The 12,371-nt window shown below is 46.9% G+C and overlaps 1 protein-coding gene across 1 annotated transcript in view; it reads left to right on the top strand.

The window, feature by feature from the left end:
- LOC142908917 (uncharacterized) overlaps positions 1 to 11,212 on the top strand; it is a 44,767-nt gene extending 33,555 nt beyond the window's left edge. Inside the window, exons 23-27 of the mRNA XM_076059577.1 lie at positions 1,110 to 1,202; positions 2,678 to 2,743; positions 8,227 to 8,373; positions 9,466 to 9,543; positions 10,801 to 11,212. Of these exons, the coding sequence (XP_075915692.1) occupies positions 1,110 to 1,202; positions 2,678 to 2,743; positions 8,227 to 8,373; positions 9,466 to 9,543; positions 10,801 to 11,088 (672 nt within the window). The 3' untranslated portion in view covers positions 11,089 to 11,212. The remainder of the gene's footprint in view (positions 1 to 1,109; positions 1,203 to 2,677; positions 2,744 to 8,226; positions 8,374 to 9,465; positions 9,544 to 10,800) is intronic.
- Positions 11,213 to 12,371: the final 1,159 nt, after the last annotated feature.

Here is a 12,371-nt window from a genome sequence, read left to right as displayed (position 1 = left end):
CCTCTTCTTAACAGCAACAGGAACATAATCTTGGTTCTTTCAGTAAAGTCACCACCACGTAGAAGGGAAACAATAAAATAATAAAAATATAAAACGATAAAATATATCACGACGTTTCGACTGCAACACAAGAAGCAATCATCATCAGGTGTGAAAACCACAGCAAGAACATTTGAAAACCACAGCAAGAAAATTTCAAATTGTTCTTGCTGTGGTTTTCACACCTGATGATGATTGCGTCTTGTGTTGCAGTCGAAACGTCGTGAGAATTTTATTGTTTTATATTTTTTATTATTTTATTGTTTCCCTTCTACGTGGTGGTGACTTTACCGAAAGAACCAAGAATATGAATCCCTGCAGTCACGAAAGCTTTAAATCGATATTTATATATATTATATGCCGGTGTTACCATCCGATTAATGCTGAACATCTTTTGCACCGTACGTAGCCAACCCGTGTTTACCGCAGGCGTAGGTGGGAGGACAACAGACTAAGCAGCAACAATTTGAATATTTCTTTATACTCCAGGAGGAATCAGATGAGCCGTAAAGCTCTTTTTCAAAGATGTCCGGTAGAAATTAGTTTTTCCTCGAATCTAGATTTCAAAGTGAGTCGCTCCGGTAGCTTCCTAATATCAAAAGGGAGAGCGTTCTAGACGGCCCCTTCGTGTCTTATCTTGTTCCTCTTTGGGGCGGTTTTATTGACAGATGCGTTGGAGCTCTGTGAACGTACATTCGCCGGTGTTTATGTTTCAACTTACTTATCTTGCAGGTTTATTTATTTATTTTCAGCGGCGAGTCCGTCTTAGAATTTTCGAAGCGCCGTCTTCCGCCCCTACAGTGTTCGCGACATGTTCGCAAGATAACATCGAGACGCAATTTTAACCGTAGCCCAAGCACACACACACATCTACAAGTGTTACATCTACAAGTGTTACATCTACAAGTGTTACATCTACAAGTGTTACATCTACAAGTGTTACACACACATCTACAAGTGTTACACACACATCTACAAGCATTTCCTGAGTGTTTTGTGCAGTTGGTAAATGCCGTTAAAATGTTTCGCGATTATTTTTTTTGTTTTTCGCGGCGATCCCTGACGTAAAGCGCGAGTGTGACCGGAAGCTGGAAGCTAAAGACAAAGACTATTCTTCTCTCGACCACAAATATCAGGAAGCACTTGAACGTGCGCGAACGTCGGTAAGTTTCCCGTTTGTTGCACCATTTGCTTGGATCTTCCCCATTCGGTGAATCGTCGTTGGGAGTCGCCGCGCTCACGTTCACCCCAGCCTCACGATCCCCGGTGACGCTGTGGCAGGCGAGCCACGTTGCCAAGTCACGCAGCAGATTAAAGACTCATCGTAGAAACACAACGGTGACATATTCTTGGTTCTTTCGGTAAAGTCACGTTGAAGGGAAACAATAAAATAATAATTTTGTTTTTTATATATTTTTTATTGTTTCCCTTCTACGTGGTGACTTTTCCGAAAGAACCAAGAATGTGAATCACTGCAGTCACGAAAGCTTTAAATCAGAACGGTGACAATTTGGTGAAGGCAGAGCGAGCGCTCCGTTTTGCACGGTCGCACACCGCGTACAAATCTAACCGAGAGACGGTCCGCTCAGTTGCGTTACCCGTGAAACACTCCACGGATCTGCAGTTCAATTATCGTGAAAGTAGTCGACACTGAGATGCACGCAGAGACACAGAGACAGAGATTCCCCACCGTGTAGCCTTAACAGACTGCAGGGGCAAGTGCTGTTAGCGAGTAGCAGCACCTATGAAGGCCGGAACGGCACACGAGGGGGTGGGTGACCGGCGCCACGCCCGACCGCCTTTGTCTCCCCAGTGCTCGCGATGTTTACTACACACCGCTACACCAGGTACTCATTTGAGCTTGAGTCGACCTAGGGGAGACCCAGGACCGGTTCAGATAATCGTCACTGACGGTGTTGGCCGCGGGGTTCGTAGCGCGACGCACTAACCGCTACGCTACCGCTCCCCACTCTTCTGAGATACTGAGCCACGTGACAGACACACAGATAGGGAGGCACAGAAACACGTACAGAGATGCACGTGAAGTTTCCTTGAGTAGCTTATAATGTAATAGATTTTTACCCTTTTGTCTGGCACCAAAACTGACACCTTTATACAAGGGATCATGTTTGCAATAACCACAACACAAGCAGTCAAAATGCAAACAAAAGAGACAACTCTGATAATAATATGCACTGTCCTTGAATTTGATTGGTCCACACCCGAAACGGCTTTTCGTGGAGACTAAGGGCCAAAAGGCGTCATCTGGTCCAACACCAGTGGAGACTAGGCTCTATGAAAAGCCGTTTCGGGTGTGGACCAATCAATTTCAAGGACAGTGCCAATATCATTATCAGAGTTGTCTCTTTTTGTTTGCATTTTGACTGATTGTGTTGTGGTTATTGCAAACATGATGCCTTGTATAAAGGTGTCAGTTTTTTGTGCCAGATAAAAGGGTAAAAACCTATTACTATATCTTGCTACTGGCAAAGGAGGTCTCATAGTGTAGCTTATAATGTGTGTGTCGTTCATATCCCCAGTGGCGCCTGCGTTACAGACGAGGCTCTTGGCGTGTGTACAAAACTCAAGCGTGCGATGTCAATCACCGTGACGTTTTTTGTTTGTGTACGAAAAACAGAACAAGGCTCAGTCTGATGAAATGAGAGCAGAGATAGCGAAGTTAAAGGAAGAGTTGAAGCGGAAGGTAACTTGTAACCGCAGTTGGGGAGACACTCACACAGGGAGACACAGAGAGACACGGAGACACACAGGGAGACACAGAGACAGAGACACGGAGACACAGGGAGACAGAGAGACACGGAGACACTCACATGGAGACACACAGGGAGACACAGAGAGACATGGAGACACACAGGGAGACACAGACACGGAGACACTCACAGGGAGACACACAGAGAGACACGGAGACACACAGAGACACGGAGACACAGAGAGACAACCACAGAGACACGGAGACAGAGAGACAGACAGAGACACTGAGACAGACACAGAGACAGAGACAATCACAGAGAAAACCACAGAGACACGGAGACAGAGACAACCAAAGAGAGAGAGACAACCACAGAGACACTTAGACAGAGAGACAACCACAGAGACAGAGAGACAGCCACAGAGACAAAGACGGAGACAGAGAGACAGCCACAGAGACACTGATACACTCACAGAGAGACAACCACAGAGACACGGAGACACTCACAGAGAGACAACCACAGAGACAGAGACACGGAGACAGAGAGACAACCAAAGAGACACGGAGACACTCACAGAGAGACAACCACAGAGACACGGAGACAGACAACCACAGAGACACTGAGACACTCACAGAGAGACAACCACAGAGACACTGAGACAGAGAGACAACCACACACAGAGACAGAGACACGGACACTCACAGAGAGACAGCCACAGAGACACTGAGACAGAGACACTGAGACACTCAGAGAGACAACCACAGAGACACTGAGACACTCACAGAGAGACAACCACAGAGACAGAGACAGAGAGACAGCCACAGAGACACGGAGACACTCACAGAGAGACAACCACAGAGACAGAGACACGGAGATAGAGAAGACAGCCACAGAGACACGGAGACAGAGACACGGAGACACAGAGAGACAACCACAGAGACAGAGAGACAGCCACAGAGACACGGAGACAGAGAGACAGCCACAGAGACACGGAGACAGAGACACAGATACAGAGAGACAGAGTGACCAGGGTTCGGGCAGTTAACTAACCCCTGGTCTCTCTCCCACTTGAGTAAACAATGTCCTTGCTGTGGTTGTCACACCTGATGATGATTGCTTGTGTTGCAATCGAAACGTCGTGATTTATTTCAATGTTTTTATTTCATATTTTTATCACCCACCACGTGACTTTACCGAAAGTCACAAAGAGTCTGGCTCCCTTCTAGATTTGAATCTTTCGTGACTGCAAGGATCCATACTCTTTGGTTCTATTCGGTAAAGTCACATAGGTAAAAAAATAAAACATCAAAAATCACGACGTTTCGGCCACAACACAAGCGGCCTTCATCAGGTGAAGGGTCCAGACTGTCTCGAGGACAGCGCTGGAGTGAAACACAGCCACGCTCAGACCGCGGACCTTTAAGCTGTGTGAGAGTAATTAAGGTGCCTTGACAAAGGAATTAGCGTAAAAATTAGCATTTAATAGGCGGACTTAGCATGATGAAAGGTGGGCAGAGGGTCAACCTGTGCAGGCTGGCGAGGGGGCAAGGTGGAGTCCACATGCTGGTGGTGGTGTGAAAAGGGATTTTTTTAAGAAGCCGCAAAAGTTTGGGGTACCACTACTTGAAAAAATATACTGGCTCCCGCTTGCCGATGGAACTCGCCCCTCAAATGAGCCCGCAGCTTCGCCGTGGCGATTTGATTTCTCGCGTTCATCCCCGTGGGGAAGCCAACATTGACGTGTCGCAGCCGACCCGAAGTCGCCGGCGTCGCGCGCCCGAAACGTCGTGATTTAATTTATTTTGTTTTCTTCCTACCGCGTGACTTTTACCCAAAGAACCAAAGAGCGTGGGTCCCTGCGGTCGCGACAACTTCAAGTCCAGATTTTTCTGGGTCTCTACTCGATGAGTCGGGCTCGTTAAATAAATCCCGCTGCGTTAGGCGCCGATGTTCGGCGTTTGCAATCGGCACAGCACCCCTGTAGCCTGCGAGACCTAAATGTGGGATCTTTGTCTGTGTGTCGTGTGATCTGCAAGACTCCACTCCTACAGCCTGCGAGACCTAAATGTGGGATCTTTGTCTGTGTGTCCGTGTGACCTACAATCACTCCTGTAGCCTGCGAGACCTAAATGTGGGATCTTTGTCTGTGTGTCGTGTGACCTTCAAGACTTCACTCCTACAGCCTGCGAGACCTAAATGTGGGATCTTTGTCTGTGTGACCTACAAGACTTCACTCCTACAGCCTGCAAGACCTAAATGTGGGATCTTTCTCTGTGTGTCGTGTGATCTACAAGACTTCACCCCTACAGCCTGCGAGACCTAAATGTGGGATCTTTGTCTGTGTCGTGTGATCTTCAAGACTTCACCCCTGTAGCCTGGGAGACCTAAATGTGGGATCTTTGTCCGTGTGTCGTGTGACCTTCAAGACTTCACTCCTACAGCCTGCGAGACCTAAATGTGGAATCTTTGTCCGTGTGTCGTGTGATCTACAAGACTTCACTCCTACAGCCTGCGAGACCTAAATGTGGGATCTTTGTGTGTCGTGTGACCTTCAAGACTTCACTCCTACAGCCTGCGAGACCTAAATGTGGGATCTTTGTCTGTGTGTCGTGTGATCTACAAGACTTCACCCCTACAGCCTGCGAGACCTAAATGTGGGATCTTTGTCTGTGTGTCGTGTGATCTTCAAGACTTCACCCCTGTAGCCTGGGAGACCTAAATGTGGGATCTTTGTCTGTGTGTCCGTGTGACCTACAAGACTTCACTCCTACAGCCTGCGAGACTTAAATGTGGGATCTTTGTCTGTGTGTCCGTGTGATCTTCAAGACTTCACCCCTACTGCCTGCGAGTCCTAAATGTGGGATCTTTGTGTGTCGTGTGACCTTCAAGACTTCACTCCTACAGCCTGCGATACCTAAATGTGGGATCTTTGTCTGTGTGTCGTGTGATCTGCAAGACTCCACTCCTACAGCCTGCGAGACCTAAATGTGGGATCTTTGTCTGTGTGTCCGTGTGACCTACAATCACTCCTGTAGCCTGCGAGACCTAAATGTGGGATCTTCGTCTGTGTGTTGTGTGATCTACAAGACTTCACCCCTACAGCCTGCGAGACCTAAATGTGGGATCTTTGTCTGTGTGTCGTGTGATCTGCAAGACTTCACTCCTACAGCCTGCGAGACCTAAATGTGGGATCTTTGTGTGTCGTGTGACCTGCAAGACTTCACTCCTGTAGCCTGCGAGACCTAAATGTGGGATCTTTGTCTGTGTGTCGTGTGATCTACAAGACTTCACCCCTGTAGCCTGCGAGACCTAAATGTGGGATCTCTGTCTGTGTGTCGTGTGATCTACAAGACTTCACTTCTACAGCCTGCGAGACCTAAATGTGGGATCTTTGTCTGTGTGCCCGTGTGATCTGCAAGACTTCACTCCTACAGCCTGCGAGACCTAAATGTGGGATCTCTGTGTGTCGTGTGACCTTCAAGACTTCACTCCTACAGCCTGCGAGACCTAAATGTGGGATCTTTGTCTGTGTGTCCTGTGATCTGCAAGACTTCACTCCTACAGCCTGCGATACCTAAATGTGGGATCATTGTCTGTGTGTCGTGTGACCTTCAAGACTTCACTCCTGTAGCCTGCGAGACCTAAATGTGGGATCTTTATGTGTCGTGTGATCTACAAGACTTCACTCCTACAGCCTGCGAGACCTAAATGTGGGATCTTTGTCTGTGTGTCGTGTGATCTACAAGACTTCACTCCTACAGCCTGCGAGACCTAAATGTGGGATCTTTGTGTGTTGTGTGATCTACAAGACTTCACTCCTGTAGCCTGCGAGACCTAAATGTGGGATCTTTGTCTGTGTGTCGTGTGATCTACAAGACTTCACTCCTACAGCCTGCGAGACCTAAATGTGGGATCTTTGTCTGTGTGTCGTGTGATCTACAAGACGTCACTCCTACAGCCTGCGAGACCTAAATGTGGGATCTTTGTGTGTTGTGTGATCTACAAGACTTCACTCCTGTAGCCTGCGAGACCTAAATGTGGGATCTTTGTCTGTGTGTCGTGTGATCTACAAGACTTCACTCCTACAGCCTGCGAGACCTAAATGTGGGATCTTTGTCTGTGTGTCGTGTGACCTTCAAGACTTCACTCCTGTAGCCTGCGAGACCTAAATGTGGGATCTTTGTCTGTGTGTCGTGTGATCTACAAGACTTCACTCCTGTAGCCTGCGAGACCTAAATGTGGGATCTTTGTCTGTGTGTCGTGTGATCTACAAGACTTCACTCCTGTAGCCTGCGAGACCTAAATGTGGGATCTTTGTCTGTGTGTCGTGTGATCTACAAGACTTCACTCCTACAGCCTGCGAGACCTAAATGTGGGATCTTTGTCCGTGTGTCGTGTGATCTACAAGACTTCACTCCTACAGCCTGCGAGACCTAAATGTGGGATCTTTGTCTGTGTGTCGTGTGATCTACAAGACTTCACTCCTACAGCCTGCGAGACCTAAATGTGGGATCTTTGTGTGTTGTGTGATCTACAAGACTTCACTCCTGTAGCCTGCGAGACCTAAATGTGGGATCTTTGTCTGTGTGTCGTGTGATCTACAATACTTCACTCCTACAGCCTGCGAGACCTAAATGTGGGATCTTTGTCTGTGTGTCGTGTGACCTTCAAGACTTCACTCCTGTAGCCTGCGAGACCTAAATGTGGGATCTTTGTCTGTGTGTCGTGTGATCTACAAGACTTCACTCCTGTAGCCTGCGAGACCTAAATGTGGGATCTTTGTCTGTGTGTCGTGTGATCTACAAGACTTCACTCCTGTAGCCTGCGAGACCTAAATGTGGGATCTTTGTCTGTGTGTCGTGTGATCTACAAGACTTCACTCCTACAGCCTGCGAGACCTAAATGTGGGATCTTTGTCCGTGTGTCGTGTGATCTACAAGACTTCACTCCTACAGCCTGCGAGACCTATATGTGGGATCTTTGTCTGTGTGTCGTGTGACCTACAATACTTCACTCCTACAGCCTGCGAGACCTAAATGGGGGATCTTTGTCCGTGTGTCGTGTGACCTACAAGACTCCACTCCTGTAGCCTGCGAGACCTAAATGTGGGATCTTTGTCTGTGTGTCGTGTGACCTACAAGACTTCACTCCTGTAGCCTGCGAGACCTAAATGTGGGATCTTTGTCTGTGTGTCCTGTGATCTGCAAGACTTCACTCCTACAGCCTGCGAGACCTAAATGTGGGATCTTTGTCTGTGTGTCGTGTGATCTGCAAGAATTCACTCCTACAGCCTGCGAGACCTAAATGTGGGATCTTTGTCCGTGTGTCGTGTGACCTTCAAGACTTCACTCCTACAGCCTGCGAGACCTAAATGTGGGATCTTTGTCTGTGTGTCGTGTGATCTACAAGACTTCACTCCTACAGCCTGCGAGACCTAAATGGGGGATCTTTGTCTGTGTATCGTGTGATCTGCAAGACTCCACCTTTGCCCGCACCAGCAACAGTGGCCAATTTGGCTTCCAAGGGCGTTCGCGAGCCCCTTGCCACGGCGAAGATGGTGAATAAAAAGCGAAAGTCACCCTACAGGTCGGACTTTGAGAGCTCGGAAGGCATGGATTTGACGGTGAGTTAACGCGACCGCTTTGATCGAGATTCTTTGGACGCCGCAATGGGACTCGATCCACTCTCGTAGGGGAAGGAGCGGCTCGCTTGACCCCACGGATGATTCGCCTCATGCCAGGGTCACTTGTGGATGTTCGTGCTGATTCGAGGCATTCCTCCTAATGTACGGCGCGCAGTCAAAACACTCAACGCCGGAACAACTGGGGGGAGAGCCTTTCCCGTTATGGGGGCTGACTGGCATGCCGCAGATAATTAAACATTTGCTATAATCTAATGAAAATAGTTGCTTGATAATTGCATGGCTGTGTAATTGGAATCTTAAGGCATTAATTTGACAATTGGCATTAAAATATAAATTTTTAATAAAACAAACAATCTCTACTCTGCAGTTTAATGCTAGTCTCCATCACCATGAAGCGGAACGAAAGGCTGAGGTCACTGGGTGCGTGGAGGTGGAATAAACATCGTGGCGAGCTTGAAGCATTTTGTTAAATAACCGTAGGATGGATGTGCCAGAGACGGAGCGCTCACAAAGCATGCCCGTGACCAGGGGGACGGGTTTCTGAATTCTCAAACATCTCAACGTGCAACACCTCGACGCAGATTTCAGATTTGCCCGTGCGATGCGCAGACGGGAGAACTGATTTTTTTTTTTGTAAAGTAAATTACGTAAAAAAAATTTCAGGAAGCCTTTTGTCTTAACGCCGTATTCCAGCAAGGCCGAATATGTTTTGTTAAATTGTAGGATCTTTTACGAACATGGATTGACTCTTCCTTATAAACAAACTGCCAAATCGCTTTTTTCCGTGGCGCTAACGTTTTAAAAATAAATAAATGCAAGCACCGTTTATAAATAAATAAATACAAACCGCCACTTCTTTCAAATGTTTCTTGCCATTGGTTTTTTCATACCTGATGACGACCGTTTGCGTTACGGTCGAAACGTTGTGAGAATTTTTTTTATTGTTTTACGTATATTTTATCGTTTCCCTTCAACGTGACTTCACCGAAAGAGCTAAGGGTATGAATCGCTGCAGTCACGAAAGCTTTACATCAAGATTTATCGTCGTCGATATTTACGAATGCTCGTTAGGCGGATGAACAGCTGAGAGAAAGTGCGTCTGGCGCGATGCCGTCCAAGCGAACCGGCAAGGCCAGGGCAGCAGGCAAGGTGAGAGTCTCCGACGTCTTCCTCATGTGGATGTCGAGGTTTCGCTGATGCGGCACTAATGGTGCCTGGACCAGGTTCAACCTGAACTGTTTATGTCACATGCTAGTCCCTCACGTTAACATCATGCTAATCTCCCAGTTACATGCTAGTCCCTTACGTTAGCATCATGCTAATCTCCCAGTTACATGCTAATTCATCACATTAACATCCTGTTAATCTCCCAGTTACATGCTAATTCTTCACACTAACATCCTGCTAATCTCCCAGTTACATGCTAATTTATGACTTTAACATCCTACTAATCTCCCAGTTACATGTTAGTCCCTCACATTAGCATCATGCTAATCTCCCAGTTACATGCTAATTCCTCACATTAACATCCTGCTAATCTCCCAGTTACATTCTAATTCATCACATTAACATCATGCTAATCTCCCAGTTACATGCTAATTCCTCACATTAACATCCTGCTAATCTCCCAGTTACATGCTAATTCCTCACAATAACATGTTAATCTCCCAGTTACATGCTAGTCCCTCACGTTAACATCATGCTAATCTCCCAGTTACATGCTAATTCCTCACATTAACATCATGCTAATCTCCCAGTTACATGCTAATTCATCACATTAACATCATGCTAATCTCCCAGTTACATGCTAATTCCTCACATTAACATCATGCTAATCTCCCAGTTACATGCTAATTTGTCACTTTAACACCCTGCTAATCCAACACATTAACACAGCTACTTCAATGCTAAATCCTTCTGTTGATATGTAAACTCCTTTGTCAAGGTGCTCTACTCCTCCCTCCCAGCTTAAAAGACGCTGCCAAGCTTAGCGGTGTTCACTGGAGCGCCGTCTTCCCGACAGTTCTGTTGCTTCACCTGAGGACGGCTGCTTGTGTTGTGGCCGAAACGTCGCCCCCCCCCGGCTCCGTTGCCCCCCCCCCCCCGAATGAGCTGTTTTAATGAATGGGATTGATTACTTCAAGTGACTTCACTTTTAATGGAAACAATTTCCTCAACTGAATATCCGTAACCGGGGCCTTGAAACGACTCAGGCAAGCTTTGAAACGTGGCTGTGCCAAGTTGCAGCAGCTACGTCATTGAGGCATTTGTGGAATGAAATTGGTCGTGGCTGGAGTGCACGCGGTGTGGCAAAATGTGGTTGGAGGAGGTGAACCTAGAAATTTATTTGACCTCTGAAGCTGCCCAAGTTAATTTGTTTCTAATCACTGTTTACATTTCCCTCAGAACCTTGGTGATGCCGAGGGGTCAGGTGACTCCGATGACGATGACACGGACACAATCCGAGTGAGGCTTTACCACTACACTTTAAATTTTTGGCAAAATTGTTCGTGGCAAATGTTGAATATACCTTGCGGGGGTCTGCTAACGATATCAGGTGTTGCTGCGAAGTTGCCGAGGATATGCCTGCATAGTATTGGATTCATATTCTTGGTTCTTTCGGTAAAAATAAAACAACACGAAAGTTTGTTTTATTTCTTCTATTGTCCACTTGTCTCATTGCATTGCTTCTAGGCGTCTCATTCCCAGTCCGCGTATAGCAGCGTCACTTCTATTGTCTGCTTATCTCATTGCATTGCTTCTAGGCGTCTCATTCCCAGTCCACGTATAGCAGCGTCACTTCTATTGTCTGCTTATCTCATTGCATTGCTTCTAGATGGTCGCTCCCATTCCTAGTCCGCGTATTGCAGCGTCAATGCCGGTCACCCGATCGGTCACCCACCCAATTCAAGCCAACAATTTTTACCGATCTTTAAAAGGGCCCACTCTTGTCAAATCTCAGACGCCAAGCAGGGTTTAGCCGGTGCAATACTTGCATGGGAGACTGCCGGGGACTACCAGGCTTGGCCTACGAGGTGGTCAGGAGATGGCAGTGCAGCCATGGATTCTTGAATCTATCAAGTGTGGAGCTTTTGAGTGCTCCCCCTCCCCCCCTCTTTTATGTAAACGCTGTTTAATGTTTGCAATAATATTGTGTTCGTGTCAGACGTTTGGAGCCCTCGTTTTCACGCTTCTACATTCTTGTTTTTGTGGCATGGAGACTCCCGTCGGCCGTAATCATTCCACTTTCCGGACGGAGGCCTCCCCGCGCAATCGCCACCTCTCTCGCGATCCTGCAGATCTATAACGATCCACACTTAGCGCCTGTGCACGCGGGGCTCAACTCGTCGCTCCGTCTCCTCGGTTGGCGCGGCCTCGGCCGAGTATCTTCCGTTGGGCGCCGCTCCGGTCTGTTTTTTCCCAGACCATCGTCCTGTTGTATATATAGGTGTTATGAAAATTGATGAAAATAATGAAAATTAAATGAAATTTGAGATTTGCATAATTTATCCGAAATTATGTTAATCAGTGTAATTATGCGCATAAATTATGCTGATTCGAGAGATAATTGTATTAATTTATGCGAGTGGGCGTGGTTAGGATAATGCAGGTCGTTATGGATTATCAGGTCGAGCCTCGGTGACCAGGATTGTGTTATGAATTGGAATGACGCAATTAGTCGTATGCAGTGACGCAGGCGTTGTGATCGTGAATGAGAGAGAGTCGATTCGACTCTGCTCTTTAATTCCGTATTATCGATAAGGATACGATTACTCTCGATTGAACATTACGAATTATGCGTGTTATGGATTATGTGTGGTGATAGTGTGCTTATGATAGGTCCCCAGGATTCAGATCTCATACGCAGAACAATATTATGCAGAATTTCAGGAAGAATCACACACAAACCTTCTGCTTTAATCAATTTTATTTCTAGCTAACTTTAATTTTTGGATAATATGAAAAACTCAATCTCG

The sequence above is a fragment of the Petromyzon marinus genome, unplaced genomic scaffold (genome assembly GCF_048934315.1).
Source record: "Petromyzon marinus isolate PM22_M1 ecotype Great Lakes invasive population unplaced genomic scaffold, UKy_Petmar_22M1.pri1.0 PM_G_Scaffold_11, whole genome shotgun sequence".
Classification (NCBI taxonomy): domain Eukaryota; kingdom Metazoa; phylum Chordata; class Hyperoartia; order Petromyzontiformes; family Petromyzontidae; genus Petromyzon; species Petromyzon marinus.
Note: the sequence above shows the minus strand (reverse complement) of the source record. Positions and strands in the feature narration are given on the sequence as shown.